The sequence below is a fragment of the Gossypium raimondii genome, chromosome 13, assembly GCF_025698545.1.
Source record: "Gossypium raimondii isolate GPD5lz chromosome 13, ASM2569854v1, whole genome shotgun sequence".
Lineage (NCBI taxonomy): Eukaryota > Viridiplantae > Streptophyta > Magnoliopsida > Malvales > Malvaceae > Gossypium > Gossypium raimondii.
The window spans coordinates 23,347,961-23,374,723 of NC_068577.1; the positions used below are offsets into that span (position 1 = coordinate 23,347,961).

Here is a 26,763-nt window from a genome sequence, read left to right on the forward strand (position 1 = left end):
ATGACTGAAAAGTATAAAAAAGAAAGTAAATCACTTCAAGATACAAGTAATTGACTATTTATTTATTCCTTTCTTTGAATTTCCTTGAACAAAAAACAAGTTTACACAATTTTCAGGGATTAAAATCCGCAATTAAAGTTTAATTAAATGATTTAGTAGTCACATTTTCTTGTCACTTTAATTTTCTCACCTCACACTGAATTAAAGGACTTGGTCCCCCGCTAAAGGATGGCCTGAATCTGCAGATTCTGTAAATTATGGACAGATTTGATTTTTTAGAATCCTACTGATAATACGCACAAGAAAAGTGGTAGCAGGAAGTAATTTTAGACCAAGGTAGATCATGTAGGGTAGAATTAAAGATCGAACAAGAACAAGGGAGCGTCGGAAATTCAGAAAAGAAACAAAATCTTCAATTGAATGATACATTACATGCCGTCATATTGATAGAAAAGTTACAGTAACCACCATCTCTAATTTTCCACTTAGGGAGACGCATATCTGCTCCCCAAGGGAAGAAGGATGGGAAAAAGCGTCTACATGGTATTGCTGATGTTTTCTTTACAAAATTGTATAGGGTGAGATTAGTGTTAATTCTTTGGCAATCAATTCAAGCGAGAGGTAACTTGAAGAAACATGTCTTCATTGCAGGGAATTGTGAGACCCCCAGTAGGATGACTATAGCCGAACTCTTCTTCTGATAAGCCTAGCAACTCTTGAAACTGTGGTTGATTCAAGAATGAGACTGGTATCACAATCCGCTTCTGGTTTTCTCCAACATAAACTGCAAAGTATCCTTTGGGAACTTTATTGACACTAACAATACGATGGAGGCGGATAGCCATAGTTTTCTTTGTTTTTGATGGATTTGTGCCCTAGAAAGGAAGAAGTTTAGTAATTGAGAATGTGAAGATAAATGTTATCATTACCTATATATATAGATGTAACGGTTACGAGAGAAATGTTGGTCTATCAAGTGGAGTATGTTGAATGAGTGAGGAAAGGCCAATTGCTGGAGTGAGTCTGATCAGTAATGGGGAATGGAGAATCACATGGTGTTGTTTTCCAACTCATTTATCAACAATACCATGGCAAAGATGGTAATGAGAAGTTTGGCTAGCCCTTCCAGTAAGACAAACCGACCCAGACCTTCGTGATCTGTGTTAGGCATGCTTGAGACATATAAGACCTCAAAAGGACTGAAACCACAGATATATCTACCAAGTTCTAAATCATGTCATCCACAAAAGAAACTTTTCTTATCCCAAATCTCCTTGATTTCAGTTTGGGTCCATTAATGGCTGGCTAATAATGCATTTTAACAAATGTAGTCTCAATATCAACCTATTTCTTGATGATCTTTTGGAAGACAAAAGCATGTGATCTTGAACTTCTTATGACTTCTAACCAAACCCCACCAGAATGCATTATAACCACTCAATCTGCACTTCATTAGTGTTAGTACAAATATGAAAATCTCGAACACATGAACGGAACTCGAACAGAAAAAGAAGAAATAGGACAAGACTCCAAGGCGTGTATCAAGTCACTATTTTAAGGTTATATTCGCCCTCACCTATTTTCGGTGTGCAAATGAGTTTCAAGCAAATTAAGCTCGAGGATACAATGAAGCCAATGACTATTTGCGTATTGCACTGACGAGAATAACCCACTACACACTGAGCAATGTATGACAAGAAACTCAATTTTTATAAATAATTTCTGCAATAATACTTTATAAAATAATCTAATAATATTAGAAAATGAAGGAAAGAAAGAAAAAATATTAGAATTTGTTGGTGTGATTTCCAAATGAAATCTCATTTCTATTTATAGAAATTTTCTCTCTTCTGAATAATAATGTTTTTAAAATAAACACATAATTATTCATTTAATATTATAACTATTCAAATAATATTATTTAAATAGTTATAATTCTTTTCAAAAATCAAATAATATAACTTTTGATTAATTATACTCATTCATTTATAGCTATTGGAACACTATAAATATTTGAAAATGTTCCAACAATTAGTTTCCTAAATACATTCTTCCATCCATATAAACAAGTGCATTATCCACACCACAGCCAAGGCATTCTCACATCATCCTCTACAAACAAATCTTACCATTCATTTTCTAGAGTATTCTCTGATCTTCTTCACAGTAATGGCTATCCATATGACAAAACTTATGCATGCTAAGCAGATTCTTCGTCACTCTAAACTATTTGCAAATCAAGCAGCCTCAGCCTCAACCCATGTTCCCAAAGGATACTTTGCAGTGTATGTTGGGGAGAGCCAAAAGAGGAGGTTCATAGTTCCAATTTCATTCTTGAATCAGCCTTCGTTTCAGAAGTTGTTAAGTATAGCAGAGGAAGAATTCGGATTCAGTCATCCAATGGGTGGTCTCACAATTCCTTGCAGAGAAGAGATATTCGTTAATCTCACTTCAAGCTTGCTTTAGTTTCCTAGTGCTAAAAATAATTAATTAATCAGCTGAAACAATTTTTGACCATTGATGTCCATCTTTCTATTCATTTGGTAGAAAGAGATGATCAAATGTAATATACTCTTCTTAGTAATTATTTTAATACAAATTACAGCTATTCTATTCTCAAATTTTGCTCCTGTTAAATCAATTGTGCAGTTCATATTGCTCCTTTTCAGGAGTACTGTCAATCATTGGATTGAAAAACGACACCAACTTTTCTCTAAATTCGTGTCTGATGAAGCTGTAACAAAGGGTTAAAGGTAGCTTACCTGAAACATTTGTTTCTTTTCCCTATTTTGTTATCACTGATCTAATGATATAAGCACTCTGAACGAGTTAATTATAACTCATTATAATGAGAAGACATTGATACACTCATGAAACCCTTTATAATGTTCACCATGGACATATTATCTCGACCTTGCTTAGAATTGTAAAAGCTAAAATCATATAAGGCTTAATATTCAATAATCATTGTTTCGGTCCTCTTCTTTATCACATATCATAATTGATCCTATCCTTAAATCATTTGTCTAAACTATACAGTATGGATAAACATGAAAGCAGAAGGCACAAATCTCTTCAGGTTTCGATTTGAATCCTCTTTTTTCGTTTACCATTCTTGCTTAAAGTTTCGATTTATTGAAAATGTGTAGGTTAGTTTTGTTTGGTATAATGAGTCAATTTTGAGGAACTGTCCTTGAAGATATTGCAGGTAAAATATGATCCATCCCATGCAAGGCTTGTTGCAATGCTGGCCACATGATGAGACTTTGCCCTTACCATGTTGATTGCTCAATGCTGCCACAATGGAAACTGACGAAGTTAAAGTCTGTAGAAATGACCTTTTAAAACAGAGTTGGCTGCCAATCTCTTTTTCCTTTTGTTTGTCTGCAAATCAATTTGATCACTGATCTTCAAGCGTCAATTTGGTGGTCCTGGATAGGCCTAGTTGTCACGAGAGCTACTAGTACAAGCTACCAGGGGGTACTTCACGTGTACTTCACAAGGCTTTGTCCAGCAAGTTGATGCCTCGAACAATATTAAATGCCAACTGATATTAGAATTTCGAATCTTTTTAATCAAGTCCGAAGCATATTCTATCCAAGTTCAAAGAGCTTCTCATATGTTTAAAATCTTGAGCGCCCAACAGTCCTTTTCCAATCTTTAGCCGGTTCTCTATTGGCCATTTTTTTCCCATTTTAAGTTGTTGCTAAGCCAGACAATTTATCGATCACGTGTAAAGTCATTATCATCTGGCCGTGGTTGAATGATAAATAGTATTTGAAATGGGCCATGATTGTCGGTTTCATTGAATGGTGACCTATTATAGATTGCAACAGAATACACTAAGGTACCTACTTTGTCAAAATGTTAATATTGTTGGAACAATGGCAGCAGCAAAAAGAAAACCAAGTTGCAAAACAGAATTTGCAAAACTGAAGCAAGAAGTATCGAAGCAAAAGAAATCAAAGCAAAGCAAAAAACAGTGAACAAAATTGAATACTCATCAAATTGTAACTGAACATTACTTTTTTCATTCAAAATTTGAATATATAAAAGAGTTACAAATTTGATTCATTTGACAGTTACCTAATGACATAACTGCTCCCACTTAAACTAAACTAATACAAGCTTAAGTCAAATACAAAATAAGCTGACATACCAGATTTACATCGTCAATCCAATCACAAACTTAATCCAACTAACTTTGGAAACTAGTTAAAGTTGAACTAAACTAAATTACAAAAGAACAAAACATCCAAAGTTGATTGCTTCATCTGGTTCAGCTTCAGTCTTGCACACCAAGCATTATCACCAAGCTCGACAGCCAACCATGCTGCTGGCCACATGTTGCTTTGCAGTCCAGCTTTCAACACTCCTCCTTGGACTGTAAGCAACACATACCAATTCCATTTCTCAATACTTCAAACTTAGCAGCTCCTAAGGGCTTAGTCAACATATCAGCTAATTGTGCCCCTGAGCTACAATGAACAAGGCTGATCTCTTTTGTTTGTTCAGCCTCTCGAACAAAGTGTAACTTTATTTTAAAATGTTTAGTTTTCCCATGAAACACGGGGTTCTTAGCTATAGCAACTGCTGATTGATTGTCCACCCAAATTTCAGTTGCTTCAGCTTGTGTTTCATTAAGGTCCTGAAGCAATTTCCTGAGCCAAATGGCCTGATTGACTGCTGCTTTGCTGCAATGTACTCTGCTTCATTGTGGATCGAAACAACAGCTTTGTTGCTTCTTTGAACTCCAAAAAACATGCCCGATCCAAGTGTGAAGAAGTATCCAGAGGTACTCTTCATGTCATCGAGGGATCCTGCCCAATCACTATCAGAGTAACCTTCTAATTTCAGTTCCTTCCCACTTTCAAACATTACACCAAAGTTAGCTGTGCCTTTGATGTATCTAAGAACCCTTTTGGCAGCCTTCAAATGCGCCTCATTACAGCAATGCATGAACCTTGATAGCGACTAACACCAAACATAATGTCCGCCTAGTTGTCATTAGATACAACAAGCAACCTACTAGGCTTCGATAATGCCTCTCATCAACCCTTTGCTGATCACCATTGCTGGTCAATTTTTCACCTTGAGCCACAGGTGTGCTGACTGCTTTACAGTTATGCATGCAAAATTTGTCTAGGATCTTCAAAGCAAATGAGTGTTGGCTGATGAAGATACCTCGATCGACCGGTGAACTTCCATACCAAGGAAGTAAGTCATGATCCCCAAGTCATCATCTCAAACACTTGTCGATTTGGACCTTGAACTCATCAATGAGCTCAACTTTGCTCCTGTCACTAACAAGTCATCCACATACAAGGAGACAATCAGCAAGGTTTCAAATTCTGACCTCTTAACATACAGAGTAGGTTCACTAAGGCTCTTCACAAATCCAAGCTTGGTCAGATAAGCATCAACTCTGTCATACCAGGCCCTTGGTGCCTGTTTCAGGCCATAGAGGGCCTTTCTTAACTTGTACACTTTGTCTTCATGCCCAGCAACTTCAAAACCTTCAGGTTGCTCAATGAAGGTCTCCTCCTTGAGAAAACCATTTAGGAATGCTGATTTGACATCCAATTGGTGAACTCTCCACTGTTTCTGAGCTGCTAAAGCAAACAGCAGCTTAATTGTATCCAGTCTTGCCACTGGAGCAAAAGTCTCCAAGTAGTCCACACCATACTGCTGACTGTAGCCCTTCACCACAAGCCTGGCCTTGTGCTTGTTCAGTGAGCCATCAGCATTGTACTTGGCCCGGTACACCCATTTAACTCCAATGACCTTCTTGTGTTCTGGTCTGCTCACCAACTCCCAAGTCTGATTTTTGTTGATCATTTCTAACTCATCTTCCATAGCTTTCATCCAGCTTCTGTCCTTGGCAGCCTCTTCAAAGTCTGAGGGCTCAATCACAGCAACATTGCACCTCTGATAGACATCAGCCAAAGTCCTGGTGCCCCTCACTGGTGTGTCATCTACAGCATCTTCACTTGGTCCCTCTTCCATAGGTTCATCAACCAAGTCCAACTGGTCCATTTCAGACATGTCAGCTTCAACACCATTCCAATTCCACACTTTTTCTTCATCAAACTTTACATCCCTGCTGACTAAGACCTTCTTTGCTGTAGGATCATACACTCTATAACCCTTCTTGTTGCTGCTGTAGCCAACAAAGATTCCTGGAGTAGCCCTGCTCTCGAGCTTGGTCCTCTTCTCTACTGGAATAAGAGCATAACATATACAGCCAAACACTTTTAAATGTGTTACCATAGGTTTGACTCCATGCCAAGCCTCAAAAGGTGTTTTATCCTTGACTGCTCGAGTTGGCAGTCTATTGAGCGAATACATCGAGGTGTTAATCGCCTCACCAAAACCGGCTTGGAAGCTTGCCTTGAAACAATAGACACCTAGCCATATTCAAGACAGATCCTATTTTTCCTCTCACAAACTCCATTCATTGAGGAGTATAGATGTTGTGAGTGATGGTAAATCCCAAACTATCACAAAGCTTTTGAAATCTCTCGACACATATTGAGCCATTATCATCCTCAAGGCTCTTATTTTGCAACTGACCGATTTTCAAATATGCCTTGAATTTGCAGAAGGCCTCAAACACTTCTGACTTTTGCTTCAAGAAGTAGACCCAGCACAACCTTGTTAAATCATCTATAAACAGGGCAAAGTACCTGTTCTCACTGATTGAAGGTGTTCTCATAGGGCCACAAACATCAGAGTGCACCAATTCGAGCTTGTTCTGAGCTCTCCAAGCACTTGTCGTGAGAAAAAAGCGGTCTAGCACGCTTACCAAGTCGACAAACTTCACAAACATTCCACTAACTTCAATTTTGAAATGTCATCAACCAAATTCACTATGTAATGATCGATGGATCTGAATTTGCATGGCCTAGTCTCCTATGCCACAAGTCAGTGCTTTCAACAAGGCTGGTGTATGCCTTTCTTTTTATTTGGCTAACATCCAGCATGAAGCACCTATCACTCATAGAGACAGTGACTAACTCCAGACCATCCATGTCTTGAACAATACAGCAACCATCCTTAAAAACCAATGTATAGCCCTTTTCAACTAATTGGCCAACACTAAGCAGATTCTGGTCTAAGTCGGTACAAAAACACATCCGAGATCGACTTATTACACAACCGGTGCTTATCAACACATTGCCCTTGCCTTTAGCCTCAATCACCGCCATCTCCAATTCTAATCCTCGAGTGGAAGCTTCAGTCAAGGCCCTTGAACAGCTTCTCATCTGCAGCCATATGGTGTGAGCAACCACTGCCTAGTAGCCAATCATTGCTGGCCTTGGTTGTGCCAACAAAACAAGTTCTTTGTGAACACATGCTCCTCCCGAGCTTGAATGTCCTCAGCAGGTCTAGCTTGTTGCGAGCGACCTCCCTTGGTTTGCCCTTGCACACCTTCTCCACATGGCCAAACCGCTTACACTTTCTACATGAATATCCGCCTAAACCAAAGAATACTTTTCTCAATGTGTTGTCTTCTTGCAATGAACATATGGTGGGAACACCCTTTTGCTTCATCTCTTCCCGACTTGACCCTTTTGTTGTGCCAAGGCTTCTTGCCTTTTGCATTCACACTCGAGCCTTCACGGCTTTAGCACGGAAGGCGCCTTCAGATTCTCCTCCTGCCTATTTGCCCTTCTTTGCTCAAGTGCATACAGAGAGTTTATCAGCTCAGACAATGAAATGGCTGATAAATCCCTCGAGTCCTCAAGTGAAGAGATTTTTGACTCAAATTTCTCAGGGAGAGTTGTAATGACTTTTTCAACAACTCTGCTCTCTGTGAAGTTCACTCCCAGGAGCCTAATGCTGTTGACAATGGCCATTATCCTGTCTGAGTACTGCTTGATGGTCTCAGACTCCCTCATCCTCAAATTTTCAAAGTCTCTCCTGAGGTTGATCACCTGCTGTTGCCTTGTCTTGTCAGTCCCCATGAACTCCTCCTTCAGTTTGTCCCAAGCCTGCTTAGGTGTCTCACATGCCATGATGTGTGTGAATATCACATCAGATACTCCACTCTGCAGACAGGCCATAGCCTTGTGCTTCTTAGCTCGTTCCTCAGCATGTTGCCTCATCTGTACAATAGTGGGATTGGCTCTCAATGGAGGTGGTTCAGTATCATTCTCGATCACACTCCAGAGATCATGTGCCTGGAGATAAGTCTTCATTTTAACTATCCAAATGTGATAGTTTTCTCCAGTGAACACAGATGGAGGTGGTGGAGTGAAACTCATCCTGCTAGACTGAATCCGGATGCTTCGATCTTACCAAATTTTGAACTTGCTGTTGGTTTTGATTTGAACACAACAGATTGCATACAGAGGCCCCTCAAAGACTCGGGCTCATGATACCATTTGTTGGAACAATGGCAGCAGCAAAAAGAAAACCAAGTTGCAAAACAAAATTTGCAAAACCAAGCAAGAAGTATCAAGCAAAAGAAATCAAAGCAAAGCAAAAAAAGTGAACAAAATTGAATACTCAAAGAAATTGTAACGAACATTACTTTTTTCATTCAAAATTTGAATATATAAAAGAGTTACAAATTTGATTCATTTGACGATTACCTAATGACATAACTGCTCCCACTTAAACTAAACTAATACAAGCTTAAGTCAAATACAAAATAAGTGACATACCGACTTTTACATCATCAATCCAATCACAAACTTAATCCAACTAACTTTGGAAACTAGTTAAAGTTGAACTAAACTAAATTACAAAAGAACAAAACATCCAAAGTTGATTGCTTCATCCGTTCACCAGGTCTTGCACACCAAGCATTATCACCAAGCTCGACAGCCAACCATGCTGCTGGCCACATGTTGCTTTGCAGTCCAGCTTTCAACAAATATTTGTTGGGACGTAAGGCCACGAGATTCCTCACAACATATGTCTCTAGGGCACTCTTTCTTCGGTTTTCACCATTCAATTTGCCTGTGACTGCTTACCAATGACCATAAAGAGTTTGCTCTCTATAAATACAAATGCTAATGGATAACCAGCCACCCTGTGCCAATTGCCAAAGCCATTACAGTCAAGTACTTGTAAAAGAAAAAATCACAAATCACAAAAGTAACGGGTTTGCACTTGCAGAGAATTGTTAATGCTAAGAAGAGTCTAAAACGGACTCTTTCATCTTCGGAGATAACGACAGTGCCTAAAGGCCACTTTGCTGTGTATGTTGGAGAAACTGAAAAGAAGAGATTTGTTGTCCCGCTCTCTTTCCTGAAGCATCCTTCATTCCAGAATTTACTGAGTCAAGCTGAAGAAGAGTATGGATTTAATCATGCTCTGGGTCGAAGAAGCATTCATTGAACTCACCTGCAATCTGCAAAGCTCATAAGAAGAAATGATATAAAATGTATGAAAATGGCTAACCAAGCAGAGATAGATTCTTTTAGGTAAGCGAGTGTAAATGGTGGATTGTTTTCTGCGGTCCCATGCCCGCCCTTGTGTACTTAATCTAACAAATATATAAATGACCACTTAGGAAAAACAAAAAGTCGACTCGTTCTTTTCATGAATTTCATTTCTGATGGTTAATGTGTGCTGTTTCATTTTATCACTTCGCCCTATGTTACCGAATTCAGGGCTGTTGAATACAAATATGTATCGATACTACGCGTACCTTGTTTGCTACCATAGTTTCTGCTATGATGGCATGGCATTGGTCTGGAAAGTAACAAATGACATTAGAAGCGCCTAGACTTCTGATCATCTGAACTTCACGTATATTACATGGACTTGTTGTTAGTGCGGAACCTCGGCGAGGAAAATCTCGAATATACGAATAGAACACGAACAATAACTCAAACAGAAAAACGAAGCAATAGGACAAGCTCCAAGGCGTGTATCAAGCCACTATCTTCTAGTGTCACTGATCTTCAAGTGTCAATTTGGTGGTTCTGAATAGGTCTGGTTGTGCGTAGAGCAACCAGTAGGGCGTACTTTACAAGGATTTGTCCTGCAAGTTGATGCCTGGAACGCTATTAAACACCATCTGATATTAGCATTTGATTGCAGGAAAAAATATAGTATCATTTGAAGGGACGATATATACCAATAATATTCACCATAGATCTATCAAAAATCCTAGGACAAGGTACATATTATATACTACTAGTTAACCTTGACTTCTTAACCATAGCTTCCATCACAACCATTTATTTCTTGGTTGCTTCCATGTTAAATTAAAATTTATTTCATGCATCCAGATTTGGAGCGTATCTAATTCTCTTTTGCAGCTTTACTTATCCAATTAGTCTAATCCTTTCCAACATTTTCTTGTTCATATTTCCTTTATGTCCGAAGCATGTTTAGCCAAGCTCAAAAAGCTTTCCATACTTAAAATCTTGAGTGCCAATTTCCAATCTTTAGCCTGCTCTCCATTGGCCATTTTTTCCCCATTATAAGTTTTAGACCAGGCTAGAGTTATTAATGAAGGAAAATATGCTTGTGGTAATGCAAGAGCCTGAGTGTTGCAGCTGAGAGCAACTAACAGCAAATTTCAGCAAGAAACTTGAGTAGCAAGTGTCGTGTCTTGCAGCAAAAACAAGCAGAAAAAACAAAATAGAACCTTTTCCAAGCAAGAAAAATGAAGAAAGCATTTTTTTAATGAAAGAACTTGATTACATTTTTGTTCATTCATACATCATATAAATGGCTTAAAGCCAATACATAGATCAAGCTTCTAGCTTGTCAAAATAGTAGGTTAACCAAAACAATACCTACCACCACTAAGTTTCCTAGTAAATTGGAATAATAACTTGTACAAATGAATAAAGCTGGTGAACAGCTCAATCACTATCAAGATTACATCAAATATCATTTTATCATAGTTCAAAAAGAACTAGATTTCATTACATAAACAAAAAAAATTCAAAATGAAGCTAAACACCCTTGCTTTCTCGTGCAAACTGCTGCTTTTGCATGGTGGTCTTCAATGCTGCATGCTAACCACCTTTCAACACTCCTCCTTGGTTAGCATGTTGCTAACTCCCATCTTCATTCTTAAGCTTTGAAACCTTGAAACATTAAGAGGTTTTGTCAAAATATCAGCTAATTGTTCATCAGAACTGCAATGAACCAGTTTTACTTCATGAGCTTGTTGCATTTCTCGAACTGCATGAAGCTTAATGTTAAAATGTTTTGTCCTCCCATGAAAAATAGGGTTCTTTGCAATTGCAACAGCCGATTGGTTGTCACACATTATCTCTGTTGCTTCCTCTTGTTCAAGGTTGAGGTCGATTAGAATTTTTCTAAGCCACATGGCTTGATTAACAACTGCAGCAGCTGCTACATATTCTGCTTCTGTAGTAGATTGAGCAACCAGTGCTTGTTTCTTTGAACTCCAACAAAATACTGCTGAGCCAAGATTAAAAAGATAGCCTGAAGTTCTTCTCATATCGTCTATCGAGCCAGCCCAATCACTGTCACTGTAACCAACCAATTTCAAGTGTTTTGTTTTGGTATACAGCATTCCATAGCTCAGGGTTCCTTTGATGTATCTGAGAATTCTCTTAGCAGCTTTAAAATGACTTTCATTGCAGCAATGCATGAATCTCGAGAGTAAGCTCATAGCATACATTATATCTGGTCTAGTGGCAGTTAAATATAATAAACAACCAACTAGACTCCTATAAGTTGTCTCACACACTGGTTCAAAAACACTATGACTGGATAGCCTTTCTCCAACAGCAATTGGTGTGTTGGTGGCTTTGCAATTTTCCATTGAAAATTTGCTGAGAATTTTCATGGCAAAGGTTTTTTGGCTTAACCAAATTTCTTTCTTTGATTGTGTTACTTCCATGCCTAAAAAATAGGTCATCAACCCCAAATCTGACATTTCAAAATGCTGTTGCATTTTGGTTTTAAAACTGATCAGCATCTCTTGATCTCCTCCTGTCACCAATAGATCATCAACATATAATGACACAATGAGCTGAGTTTCTGCCTTGGTCCTTTTGACATACAAAGTTGGCTAGCTAATACTTCTCTCGAATCCCAGACTGATCAAATAACTGTCAATTCTGCTGTACCAGGCTCTTGGAGTTTGTTTCAAGCCATACAGGGCTTTGTTCAACTTGTATACCATTTCTTCTTTGCCAGTCACTTCAAAGCCTTGAGGTTGCTCCACATAAATTTCTTCTTCAAGGGATCCATTGAGAAATGCTGACTTTACATCGAGCTGATGTATCTTCCACTGCCTTTGTGCTGCTAATGCAACTACCAATCTGATGGTGTCAAGCTTGGCCACTGGTGCAAAAGTTTCTAGGTAGTCTAATCCAAACCTCTGACTAAAGCCTTTGACAACCAACCTTGCCTTTAATTTGTTTAAACTACCATCAGCATTCTGTTTAACTCGATAAACCCATTTAACTCCAATAATTTTCCTGTTTACTGGTCTTTCAACTAAATTCCAAGTCTGATTCTTTTCAATCATGCTGATCTCTTCAATCATTGCCTGCTTCCAACCCTCCTGACTTTCTGGCTTCTTCAAAACAACTTGGTTCAGCAATGGCCACTTGTGCTCTTTCATAAACATCACCAATGATCGAGTTCCTCTGATTGGTTCATCATCCACATCCATTTCAAATGTGTCTTGATCAGTTCCAACTTGATCAGATGCAAGTTCTTCAGTTACTGCCTCTGGTTCATTTTTATCCCAGTTCTAGCATGCCTTCTCATTGAACACAACATCTCTGCTCACAAGGATCTTATTTGTGGAAGGTTCCAACATTCTATAGCCCTTTTTAACTGCACTATAGCCTATCAGAATCCCTGCTTGAGCTCTTTTATCCAGCTTTCCTCTTTTCACAGCTGGAACTTGTACATAACATATGCAACCAAAGGTTCTGAGATGAGCCAGTGATGGCTTGAACCCAAACCAAGCTTCAAATGGAGTTTTCTGAGCTAGGGCCTTGGTTGGAAGTCTATTTTGAAGATAGACTGCAGTGTTTACTGCTTCAGCCCACAGGGTTTTAGGCAGATTTTCTCAAACAAGAGGCACCTTGCCATATTCATCAAACTTCTGTTTTTTCTTTCACTAACCCCATTTTGTTGAGGTGTATAAACATTTGTAAGCTGGTGTTTAACCCCTGCATTCTCACAGTAAGCTTGAAACTGAGCTGAGGTATACTCAGTTCCATTATCTGACCTTAGTGTCTTAAGTTTGCAGCCAGCTTCAGTCTCTACAGCAACTTTAAACTTTAAAAACACATGAGCCACTTCTGATTTATGTTTCATAAAATAAATCCAGCAGTATCTTGTATGATCATCTATAAAAAGAATAAAGTACCTGTTCCCATTAAGAGATTCGGTCTTCATTGGTCCACACACATCAGTGTGCACAAGCTGCAACTTCTCTGATGCTCTCCATGCTGTGTTTACAGGAAATGGCAACCTTGCTTGCTTTCCATGTTGACATACTTCACAAATTTCATCACTTTTCACTGTTTTGATGAAATTTTCAGCCAACTCTTCATTAATCATCTGAGCCATTGATTTGAAGTTAACATGTCCAAGCCTCTGGTGCCATAGCTTGGAATCATCAATAGAGGCAATACAGGCTGAATGTGAGTCATTTGGCCATTCCACTTCAAAGCACTTGTCAGTCATAGTGACTGTCATGAAATTTGATCCATTTGGATCAAAAATTTGGCATTCTTTCTGCTTGAACACAACTGAGTATCCTTTTTCTAGCAGTTGAGCTATGCTAAGAAGGTTTCTGTCAATCTCAGGCACTAATAGCACATTAGAGATGACTTTGATGCCTGCAGGAGTGTATATCTGCACATCCCTTTTCTTCAGCCTTTATAAACTGACCATTTCCAATTTTTACTTTGGTTTTACAAGCTCTGTCCAAAGTTTTGAAAATGGTTACATCTGGTGACATGTGATTTGTGCATCCACTGTCCAACAACCAGCCTTTTGAGCTTTTCTTCTGGTTTGCTGAGCATGACACAGCAAAAACTTGTTCTTCATGATCACTGGTGTCCTCAGCTACTCGAGCTTCACCTTTTGTTGCTGAAATTGGTTCTGTCTCGGTTTGCTTTTATTTTTGCAAACCTTTTCCACATGCCCTTTCCTTTTGCAATGTTGACATACAAGATCTCGGTCCGAACCAAAGAATCGCTTGGATGACCAATCGCTTTTGCAAGATCTCTGTGGTTGATCTCTTTTCCTTGTGCTTTCAGACCTTGACTTGTCCCTCCAAGTCTTTTTACCTTTATGAGCAAAGGTGCTCGATGTTGGCTTGGCTTTGGCTTGGAAAGCTCCTTCTTGGTGCTCTTCTAGTCTGCTGGCCCTTCTTTGCTCTTGTGCATACAAGGCATTGATTAACTCAGTTAGGGAGATGGTTGTCAAGTCCCTTGAGTCTTCGAGAGATGAGATTTTTGCCTCATACCTCTCAGGTAATGTGGATATGACTTTTTCCACTATTCTGGCTTCACTGAACTGCTCTCCTAGGAGCCTTATGCTGTTCACAACAGCCATAATTCTGTCTGAATACTGCTTGACTGTTTCTTCTTCTTTCATCTTGAGATTTTCAAAGTCCCTTCTCAAGTTGAGAAGCTGTTGTTGCCTTGTTCTCTCAGTCCCTTGAAACTCTTCTTTCAGCTTGTCCCAAGCCTCCTTTGGTGTTTCACAAGCCATGATTCTTGTGAAAATCACATCTGAAACACAGTTTTGTATGCATAACATGGCCTTGTGCCTTTTTGTTCTTTCATCAGCATGTTGCCTCATTTGAGCAACTGTTGGATTTGCTCTGAGAGGTGCTGGCTCAGCATCTGAATTGACTACCTCCCATAGGTCGAATGCTTGTAGGTAAGTCTTCATTTTGACTACCCAAATATGAAATCCTTCTCCATTGAAAGTTGGTGGTGCAGCTGGTGAAAAAGCTGATGAAGCCATGGTTTCTAGTACTAAACTGCAACAGGTCCTCTAAGAAGATGGCTCTAGATACCAATTGTTGGAGCTGAGAGCAACTAACAGCAAATTTCAGCAAGAAACTTGAGCAGCAAGTGTCGTGACTTGCAGCAAAAACAAGCAGAAAAAACAAAACAGAACCTTTTCCAAGCAAGAAAAATGAAGAAAGCCTTTTTTGAATGAAAGAACTTGATTACAGTTTTGTTCATTCATACATCATATAAATGGCTTAAAGCCAATACATAGATCAAGCTTCTAGCTTGTCAAAATAGTAGGTTAACAAAAACAATACCTACCACCACTAAGTTTCCTAGTAAATTGGAATAATAACTTGTACAAATGAATAAAGCTGGTGAACAGCTCAATCACTATCAAGATTACATCAAATATCATTTTATCATAGTTCAAAAAGAACTAGATTTCATTACATAAACAAAAAAAATTCAAAATGAAGCTAAACACCCTTGCTTTCTCGTGCAAACTGCTGCTTCTGCATGGTGCTCTTCAATCTGCATGCTAACCACCTTTCAACACTGAGCCCTCATTGTCCCCTTCCAATCTTTTTCCCAGTCATGGATTGTCTATTATCTAATTTGTAGGGCACACTGTTTTGCCAACAGACAACAGTATGAATTTTCAGCCCTAATATTGATTTGTAAGCATTGGCCGTTTGGGGACAATACCATGTGACACCCTCTTGAACAATGTCCTAACCCCACCAGAATACATGGTAACCACTCAATCTGCAATTCATTAATATCCTATATACATTCTTCCATCTATATATACAACTGCATTATCCACATCATAACCAAGGAATTCTCACATCCTCCTCTACAAGAAAATCTTACCATTCATCTTTTTGAGTCTTCTCCATTATTATTCTTCATACTCAAAAGTTACTAACAGAAATGGCTATCCATGTGCCAAGAATTATGCATGCTAAGCAGATTCTTAGTCATTCTAAACTGTTTGCAAATCCATCAGCCTCGAACTCAATGGATGTTCCCAAAGGATAAATTGCAGTGTATGTTGGGGAGAGCCAAAAGAAAAGATTCATAGTTCCAATCTCATTCTTGAATCAGTCTTCATTTAAGAAGTTGTTAAGCATAGCTGAGGAAGAATTTGGATTCAATCATCCAATGGGTGGTCTCACAATTCCTTGCAGAGAAGAGGTTTTTGTTGATCTCACATCAAGCTTGCACTAGTAGCCAACTGATAAAAGAAATTTAATCAGCTGATACAAATTTTGACCATTGATGTACTTCCTTCTATTCGATTGGTAGAAAGAGATGATTCAAATGTATACTCTTCTGAGAAACTATTTTAATACAAATTACAGCGGTTCTATTCTCAAAATTTCCTCTTGTTAAATACATTGTTCAGTTCATATTGCTCCTTCACATTAGTTTGGAGGCAATACGATGTGATTCCTCAGACCATGTCTTTTAAAGATTTTTCCATTCAAATTTCTTTTCCACCACCCATTCAACCTCAGTTTCCACAAACCATTTCTAATCCTCTCTCTATAAATACACATTCTAAGAACAACTTGCCCACTGTCAAAGCTTTCCCAGCCAAGCCGGTTACATTTCTTCTAGCTACTACACCTAAGAAGAGTCTACATTCACTGGGAAACCATGGGGTTTCGCTTGCCAAGAATTGTTAAAGCTAAGAGTCTAAAACAAACTCTTTCATTTTTGGAGAAGACAGTGGTGCCCAAAGGCCACTTTGTTGTTTATATGGGAGAAGCTGATGAAAAGAAGAGATTCGTTCCCCAATTTCATTTCTGAACCATCCTTCCTTCCAAAAGTTGTTGAGTGAAGCTAAAGAAGAATACGAATTCGATCATCCAATGGGAGCTCTAACAATCCCCTACAGTAAAGAAGCCTTCCTTCCTTGATCTGATCGGCAATTTCCAAAGCTCATGAAAGTTGGATTTGAAAATGGCTAACCAAGCAAACATTAACTCTCTTTAACTCAACAGACAAATGCAAGTATTTTTTTACATACGAAGCAAGTGTAATTGGTGGATTGTTTTATGCTATCCCTTGCTGTTGTGAACTTCATTTATAATCACTCTACAAATGAAAAGAGAAACAAAAATTCTTATTATCCAACATATTCTTGTCATTGATATTTTTACTTTGACTAGTTTTATTTCACATCTAATTTATGCTTGTAGGTGAATGATATAATTTACCAGACACATTCTTGTCATTGATATTTTTGGTTTGACTAGTTTTATGCTTCCACTTCAACATTACAAATTAGAAAATAGACAATCCAAGGTGAGGAAAAATGGGTAGGTGACAGTTAATGCTAGATGTAGATGTAGAACTACGTAACTCAAGGCAAAGGGAAAGTTTGGTCTTTGATGTGGATCTTTATTGAAGAAGTATTAACACCTTCATTAACCTATATTCTATCTTGGTTATAAAATTGAAGTTGTAAATTAAGGCTAATCTGAAGTAAAAAGAGAAATGCATGCAGATGAATCACTTTGATGAGCTATCTACCTAAAAGGCTTGAAGTCAGAAATCCTAAACAAGGGCACCAGTTGTAGTAAGTGCTATGAGCATGACATTGTTCATGAGATTGTCTTAAGATCGAAAGATCGAGACCAAAAATAGTATTATTATCCAATCCATTGATAGACATTTGTACAGTCAAATTAGAAGGAAAGGTAGCGAAAAGATATAAGAGAGGAAAAGAAACCCTTGTAGTCAAGAAGCTTTCATTGATCTCACTTTCATCCGCAAAGCTCATGAGAAGAAATGATGTGAAAATTGGGTAACCAAGCAGAGATTGATTGATATTTAGCTCAACCAACACCTCGCATTTTTATATGTAGGAAGCAAGTGTATAAGGTGGATTGTTTCTCGCAACCCCATGCCCTTGCCAACTAAATTAAATGTTGTAACCAATACATAAATTAATGCTAAATTTCTTTCGGAGAAGAAGCTCTTTCGTTTCATGAATATGTTTGTGATGTTGTGTTTGAGTCAAAATCTAATTTCCAAGTTCAAGCCTTTTATTTCACATGTCGGCCCATCATTTATGACCTAGCCTATGATCCGCCACTCTTGATTAAAAAGGGTTGTAGGCATTTACAAGACCTATTTGCACGAAGTTCAACTTATTTCATTATAAAAGTTCTCATTTTAGGAATATTGCGTTCATACCTATTTCTTTGCTTTCATAGGTTTCTACCATGATGGCATGATATTGGCCTAGGCGGGAGCATACAAGGTGAGGAAGTACTTAAAACTACGTTTCCTATGAACTTCATGCATATAACATGCACTTGTTTCTCACCTTCCTTTAGACCTCTTTCTTTGGCGATCGCACACTTCGAGATAAAATCTAGGACATGATGTATACAAATTCTATGTTCCGACACTAAATTAAGTAAGGCTTGCATTACTAGAAACTAGTTGAGGATTGGCTTTTATATTTAGACTAGAAAACTCTCTGTTCCCTTTGTTGCACATGGTAGCTAAGTAGCATGTATATTTTAGTTCAAGTTTACTGTAATTGATTGGTCTTCGAGAAAAAAGTTCAGACGCTATGCCTATAACTTACGTTAGATGCTTTTTTTTTTCTTTTTGCATTCTTTTTTTTGTCCATGAATAAATCATTTAACAAATAAATATTCAGGTCAACTAAAATGAAAGATTTTTCTTCTAATCCATCGATCTCTGTAGTCTATCTTTGGTGACAATGGAGGATTATCCTAATATCATTCTTTACAAGACTTGTTAGTGCTACTATTCAATTTCAACCAATGATGTCTTGAATATTGAGAAACTGAGGCTTTCTTCACTTTTGAAAGCACAAATTGAACAATGCACATGGATTGGCAACTAGTTTCATTCCCTGTTCAACACAGACATAGAACAAATGGTAAAAGCATCTCTGACATAAATTTTTAGTCTTTGATTCTAATAATCAGCAAACATGTAGGGCTTCACATACCGATTCCTTTTGCTGCTCACCACTCTCAACTTTATGTGATATGCCTAATAATGTCATTATCTTCAATCTTGATGGAAATCTACTTCAAAGTCGACTTTAATGGTGTTTTTCGAGTTGTTTTCTTCAATATTTTCTGATGGCTCCCTCCCCTCTTCTTATATTTAATATATATATGTCTTAGAATGCCCGAAAAACCTAAAAATTACATTTTTTTGCTTTTCCAGAGTGCAGTTTGTGAAATTCACACGGTCTGGCAGATGGCCGTGTGGTAGTCCATGTGGATCACACTACCGTGTGTCCAGCCCGTGTGGAATGACTCAGTCCGTGTGACTCCTGAAACTTACTTCGATTTTCTGATTTTCACTCTTTTTTTGCTCCCAAGTGCTCTCTTAAGTATAGAATCATGAATTTGAAGGATTAAAAGTATAAAATTCATCATTCTAACTCGAATTATCATTCAAAAATGCATTAAGAATGATTCTAAAACATGTTACTTTTGGTATTTATCAAATATCTCCATACTTAAACGTTTGCTTGTCCTCAAGCAAAATTCTCAACCCATATTCAAGTTAAGTTTCTCAATTTTTCATTTTCATCAATAATGCTTCAAGGTAATTCACAAATAATCATGCATTGAAAATTCAACCAAAAGGACACTAAAGATTGAAGCAGTCTAAGCTAAAATTTTTAAAGCATAAAAATACAGGTGTCTCCATTTATCCAAATAATTACCTTAAATTCAAAATTAGCGAGAATTGACATCCTAAAAAATTACCTTAAAGCACTCAAAGTGTTTAAGGTTCATGAAATATGCACTCAACAGTTAAACGAGAAATGTCATTACCATATGCTTGCTTGAAAATCAAATCTCCACCACTAGAAAATGAGATGACATACCAATTAAGAGGTCTTTAAAAGGTTGTAATATGGCTTAGGTTAAGGGTATGGAAAAGGCTAGAAAAGTTAGTTATAATTGTGATCGAATTAATAAGTTACCAAACTAGAAAAACAGCCAGTTGCTGAATTAAGAGAAACTACAAACTAACTATTCAAGCTCAATCAAATATTTTTTTCTTTTTTTTTTCATGTTTTTAGAACAAAAATAAAATTCAGCAATTCAAATAATGAAACATAATTAGGAAACTAATCAAATCAAATCTCGACAAAAAGGGAGTTAATAAAAAATAAAATTTTACAACATATATATGCGTTACGGGTTAATAAAAAGGGTTAGAAAAAAATGTGTTAGGATCAAAGGGGTTTACTAGGGGTTAATTCAACAAGTAAGCTTTTTATAGGTTAAATGAGTTAAATCCTAAGTGCCTCTATCATCTCAGTATATCAAGTCAATATTATTGTCTTGACATGTATAATAGAAGCAAGTTTTAGAATAACAAATCAAGTTGACATACTCTCAACCAAAAATAAAATGAGCACAGAATAAAATATATGCTCTATAGGCTCAAAAGCTCTCAAAAGTTATGGTTTTGATGTTAAACTTGTAATTTAAAAATTTTAAGATAATAATTCAATTCAAGGACATAACTTAGAATATTTATTTCTAAAGAACAACTTATCATGCTTGACTCTCTCGTGTCTTAAAGTATAAATCAATCAATACATAACAAACCACAAATTAATCTAAAATAATATCAATAAAAATTCCAAATAGAAAAACTTCACTCTGATGAAAAGTGTGAGAAATTTACTTAAACAGAACAAATAAATCAGGGATTTTATCACAAATATACAAACAACCTCCCCACACTTAAGATGTACATTGTCCTCAATGTATAAACATATATAAGCACAGAATAAGCACAATATCAAAAAAAGAGAGAGAAAACTGAAACTGCTCTAAATATGGATAAAATCGCCAGGATAGGGAAAACTAAAATCGTGAAAAAATCTAAGTGAAGTGCATGTTTCCAAGTAAACTAATAAGAAGATAAAGAGATTACACACTCGAGTAAAAACAACCATCAAAATAATTAAAATAACAACATAGTGCAAAGGAAAAATAAAAATAAAGAAGTCTCACAAATCAAAATAAAACAATGAAAAATAAAAATAAAAATAGAAGTACAATCGAAAATAATATAAAAAAAGAAAATTAAATGAAACAGATCAGTGATCGTCGTCGAGAGAGGGGTTGGGATCGTGCGGTGCATAATCAGAATGAGAGATATGAAGGTGCTGGCGAATTTGATGTAAAGCCATATCGCTGCTCAAATCGGTCAAATCGCTCGGAGAGGTGCTTGAGTGTAGCAACAAGAGTAGCGGTAGGGTGACTCAGTGGTAGAGAATGAGATGGGTTCTCATGGTGAGGAGGATCATTGTCGGGAAAACATAACCGAATAAACAATAAACACATACAAAAAGCGAAATGGACTTGCTTGGATCACCCCACGGAAACCACATCGTTCACACTAATCTGCAATGGTTTAAGAAGGGAGTAGGTGAGCTTAACAAGCTTGGTGAATGCCTAGAACAACTACAATGCAAACATGTTATCAAGAATTAGTGAAACATACATGTAGCATAATTATAGTAGCCTTAACTTAGTTGACATATTTTACTTCACATACATATACGATAGTTTATTTACAGAGTCAATATTCATGCATACAACACAATACACACAAACATATTTATAGATAATTTGGCACTTGAGCTATGAAACGTAAAAGTGGGCACTATCACCACTCATTAGATACACGGATCAACAACACAGCACATAGATTCATAGAGTCAAACATGTCCCAAAAGTGAAGCATAAAGCTAACTTTCTCTAACACACCAAACATGTCCCGTTGAATGGAGCTTAGCTCACATTTCCTTATCTCTCCAAACATGTCCCAAGGCCTCAACGCCCAAATCATATAACATATAAGAGAGTACTCACAATCCTATGGCATGCCAAATATATCCAATGGTTTTAAGAATCACAAGGCCAAATATTCATATTTAAACACATATATTACTTACCGCTTTTTGTTTCCTATCATAGCACATTTGCATCATTATTATCACTGTCACTTAGCATGTATGACATGCTTACATATACTCTTTCACAACAATAATCATGAGCATATAACACAAATATAGCATCTTATTTCAATTCACATTTTCATAATAACACAATCACATATTCCACAAAATAAACATGAGCACAAGGAAGCTTACACTCAGAATTTAGAGTAGGGGTTTAGGCTACAATTAAATTCCCAAATAACGTATTGAATTGTGTCCACAAGCAATTATTCCAAACACTCACCAATACGCTTTCGCCGAAAAATTGAAAGCGCAAACTAGCCTTTCCCAACTCATAGATGGTCCTAGCGAATTTCAAGCTTCCACATAATACTTTACACAATAATACATTAAAAAATCATCTAATGACTCACCACAAGCAATAAGAAAAACATAAGCTTAAACTAAGTTCTTATGCAACCGAAACCTTTAACATAACAAACTTTAAATCTGAATATCTCGATCTATACTCAGCCTTTTCCCCTAAAACCGATTCCATTCACCTTATAATTTACCTACAACTAATTCCTAAGTTCTAAGCTACACAAAACTACTCAATTCATGGTATCGACTTTTTCGACATGTTTTTGGTTATTTTTCCAAAAATTCATTAAAACTCAGGATATCTTTAACGAAACTACAAAGCAAGTTTAGAAACCTCTTAATCATGTCAAAACCTACTGATTAACACTTTGAAATCACATTTTTACTCGAACATTTGAAATTCACCATTAACGACTCTATTTTTGGCTTTTATTTAAAACATGCAATTTAATAACTCAAAACTTAATTTCAAAGGCCTAATAACATTAAAAACTAATAAGAAAGTGAATGATTACCTTTGGTGGAAGAATAAATGAGTTTTTGATGCAAATCTAAAAAATCCACAAGTGAAGAAGATGATGAATTCAATTAGATTTTGGGGTGTTTTGTTGAAAATTTATGAAGGCTTAATACTTAGGGAATGATGGAAATCAAGAGGATGAAGATTTAACAACCAAAATTGAATGAGAGGGTTGGGAGAGCCAAATGGACGGCAAGAAAAACTATAGGGGAAATACTATCGTGAAATTAAAACTGTAGGTGGGGTTTTTAGGTTGCATTTTAAAATTTGGTAAAAATGCAACATAAATGCTCACAATTTTGCCCATGTTACAAATTAGTCAATTTTCTAAAATTAAAGGTTTCTAGAAGACCTTTTCAAAAATTGATTTGATTTTCTAAAAACCATAGTAGAAAACATTATCGATATACCATGTAACAAAATTCTGAACACTCTAAGGCTAAAATTACTAAATCACCCCTAAAACTCTTAAGCCCTATTTTTGGGTGTTACACCTCTTCTTGGCACACAAGCTCTATTTTAAGGGAAGCCAATTACTTGTAGTATTTTTTGCAAGAGTAACATAAGACCAAACTCGAAAATCCAAAAACCTTGACCCTCTTGCCATGTGGTCCTCACTTTGTTGGTCAATTTTTTAGCAATATAATCATAATCTGGAACAAAAATATCCTCATCTTTACCATTGTAGTGCAAAAACTTGTTGATAATGACTAGGTTGAAGGTGAGGTAATGGACTTGCACATGTGCCAATGTCACGGGGCTAGAACTTTAGTCTCTTAATTTGTGCAGCCTTAGGTGATTCCTTCGTTTCAACCAAGCCTCGAAACTATCTCGACACATTAGTTTTTTCCTGAATAGTCTCACTATCAGGTTGTCCCATCCCATGGAACTTTTGCCTCGACTTTCATTGCCTTTTACTTGAACTGTTTCAGTCGCTTGTACATCTTGTTCGCAAGAAGCCACAGCTCTCACTTGCCCACATTCTGACTTGTCTCAATTGGAATCCTCTTCATTGTCACGACTAGGCTTCAACATGGCCACAGTCCATTGGCCTCATCGTTTAAGAACTTTGAAAGGGCCTCTACGTTCTTTTCAAGCCAACATGTCAGAATTCAAAATACTACCAAAGTGTTTGAAATGTAAATTACTCGTAGCATTTACTCATCCTGACTTTCCAATTTGCATCGCTACTTTTCCCCCAAAGTTTGGTGCACAACTCACCTTACTCAAAGGTGATAGCTCCATTGATGACTTTACAGGCCTTATATCAGTTTCATGCTCCACTAGCATTTCCAAAGGGGCTTCCGTAGCACTCCATTATAATGTGTTAATGTTCCTCCTATACGAAACATCCTCGACTAGCTGGCTTGAAGACAACACCTTGGTCCTAACCTTTATATCTCAATTTACCGGCACGATGATTCGTGATAACGGACTATTAACAATACCAATTTGATCAGCCCATGGAAAGAGAACCACCTTAACCCTGTTAAAGAAGTTTAAGCCAATTATAAGATCATAATCATCTAACTGGATTACCTTAAAATCTTCACTGCCCTTCCATTCGTTGATTTGTAGCTTCACACCTCGAGAAACTCCCATAGTTGGGGCCTCCTTAGAATTTACCATCTTAATCTTCTTATTTAATTTCCTAATCGAGAGACCAAGTTTCCTCACAGATTTTTCTAATATGAGCAAGTTTGATACTTCGATGTCAACAAGAGTGCTCATTTTCTGGCCTACAATGTTGATGTCCACTGTAATACCCAATTTGCCCGGCCCAATAAAAAAACAAAAAAATATTAAAAATCTATAAGTCCATTTACACTGCCTAATTACAACAAAAACTAAACCCAATTACAATGGCCGAAATACCCCAGCCCAATTACATTGAAACCCAAAACGAAAAACAATTTTCAGAAACCCCTACGGTTTCCAGAATATCTCAGCCGTCGCTCCAGCGCCTCTTTGGCTCTCCTCGTAACACGTGCACCTCCACGCCACGCTCCTCCAGGCCGTACCTGCAGCAAACAACAAACAACAAGAAACCAAAAGGACAAAACAAAAAACAACAAAGGAGCAACAGATTTACAGCGAATTAAAATTTGTAACAAGAGAGAAAAAGAGAAGGAAAAATAGGAAAATATGGATTTTTGTATTTTCTTTTTGGGCTATATAAAGCCAAATACGAAATTTGTAAGGGCTTACACAGAGACATTGAATACAAAAAAAAATACTCAGAGAAATCAAAACAAAAAACTCGAAAGGTGATTGTAGATTTGTCTTCTTTCTTTTTCTTCTTTGGATTCTTTTTATTTCATTATTCGGGTGCAAAATAAAAGAAGAGAGGAGTTAAAGGATAGGGGCTTACCTGGCCGTCGGATCTCTGACCATCTCCGATACAATCGGAGTCTTGGGAGAGGTCGAAGGAGCGAGAACAACGCAGCCTTCAAGGGCTGGTACCTAGGGTTTTTTTTTGTTGGGGTGATAAATCAGATTTTAAGTTGTTTTAGGTTTTATTTATTTATTTTTTTAAGTTTTTAAAGCGTGAAATGGCACCGTTTGAGCCTCATTACAATGGCTTCAAAACGGTGCCGTATCGTTCGACACCCGATGACCCGATCCAAATGCAGCGTGACCCGCGTGTTTTGGTAAGTGGAGGGTTATTTGCAACCATGACCCTCCACCTTGTAACAGTATTTCAATTCGGTACTTCTTTATTTCATTTCCTTTTTAAATTTAATCTTTTATTTCATTTTTTGTTTCGATTCGATCCGCAACAAAGTGCCGCGTTTTGAGGGACGGGAATATTTCCCTTTTGGTCCCCGATATTCAGCAGTATCTCGTTTCAAATTTCGCATTTTGATTTATTCCCATTTGTTACCTTTAATTCTGCTTTAAGTTAAAATTTGACCCTTATTAAGTTGTTTTATATTTTCTTTTTTAAATATTTGTTATTCCATTATTATTTAAATATAGGAAATTTTAAATCTAATATTATTTTTAATATTTATACTTCACATCACTTTAAAGTTATTATACATAAGATTTATCGTATAATATTATTATGGACTATATTTTAAGTTTACTACATATTATTATTTTAAACCTATTATGCATTATTTTTTTATATTTCATCATGTATTATGTATTCATATTTTGAAGTTATCATGTATTATTATTCTAAAATTATTATGTATTATTACTTAAAAGTTATGCTTTATTATTATTTTATTATTTGTACATATTTTTAACGTATTTCATTTTATTTATAGAATTCTCCTTTATATTTTGTTGTGCTTTTTTTAATTGTTCTTCGTATAAATAAAAAGCTCCCTCTCGGGAATTTGATACGTTGTGTCCTAATGTATTAGATGTGACATGTTGATTTCTCGAGACGAGAATTTTCCAAAAAATAATGAGGGCAATATTCAATGCTCAGAATTTTGAGAAATTGTGCCCTAACGTATTGGGCTTCGATTTTTCATCTGACTTAAAGCAATTGAATATCCTTTTTAAACTTCGCCGCACGAAATTTGAAAATCACAATTCAAGCTTATTCTCGAGGACTAAAAATGTCGTGTCCTAACATATTGGGTGTGACATTTTATTACTTTGAGATAAGTAGGTCTTTAGCATTCGTTTTGATTTATCTAGCAATCTTTTATAAAATTAACATTAATAAAAAAGGAAGGAGCGTATTTTAAAATCTTTTCAAATTCTCGACACTAAGACATTAAACAATCAATTCGGTACCAATTTTGGGCGTTACGAGGGTGCTAAGCCTTCCTCGTGCGTAACCGACTCCCGAACCTATTTTCTCAAAATTTGTAGACCTAAAATCGTTTTCAAGGTGATCTGATCACACCTCTTTGAAAGATCGGTGGCGACTCTAATTTTCGTCTTTTAAGTCGACAACTAAAATTTTTGTTTTTTTCAAAAAAGGTGGT

At 36.8% G+C, this 26,763-nt stretch overlaps 2 protein-coding genes and 1 pseudogene across 2 annotated transcripts; 2 read left to right on the top strand and 1 right to left on the bottom strand.

Moving 5' to 3' along the window:
• The first annotated feature begins 2,056 nt into the window (after positions 1-2,056).
• On the top strand, positions 2,057-2,621 carry LOC105767022 (auxin-responsive protein SAUR21). Its single transcript, XM_052626632.1, has one exon. It carries the CDS (start codon positions 2,170-2,172, stop codon positions 2,464-2,466), a length of 297 nt encoding a protein of 98 aa, XP_052482592.1. The 5' UTR covers positions 2,057-2,169; the 3' UTR covers positions 2,467-2,621.
• A 4,998-nt stretch (positions 2,622-7,619) lies between these two features.
• On the bottom strand, positions 7,620-8,267 carry LOC128036154 (uncharacterized). Its single transcript, XM_052627046.1, has one exon. It carries the CDS (start codon positions 8,265-8,267, stop codon positions 7,620-7,622), a length of 648 nt encoding a protein of 215 aa, XP_052483006.1.
• Positions 8,268-15,785: 7,518 nt separating this feature from the next.
• LOC105767040 (auxin-responsive protein SAUR23-like) lies at positions 15,786-16,582 on the top strand (annotated as a pseudogene).
• The last annotated feature ends 10,181 nt before the right edge of the window (positions 16,583-26,763 follow it).

Bases quoted from the DNA above. Each gene is read 5' to 3' on its own strand.
- LOC105767022 (XM_052626632.1), top strand. From the start codon at position 2,170: ATGGCTATCCATATGACAAAACTTATGCATGCTAAGCAGATTCTTCGT.
- LOC128036154 (XM_052627046.1), bottom strand. From the start codon at position 8,267: ATGAGTTTCACTCCACCACCTCCATCTGTGTTCACTGGAGAAAACTAT.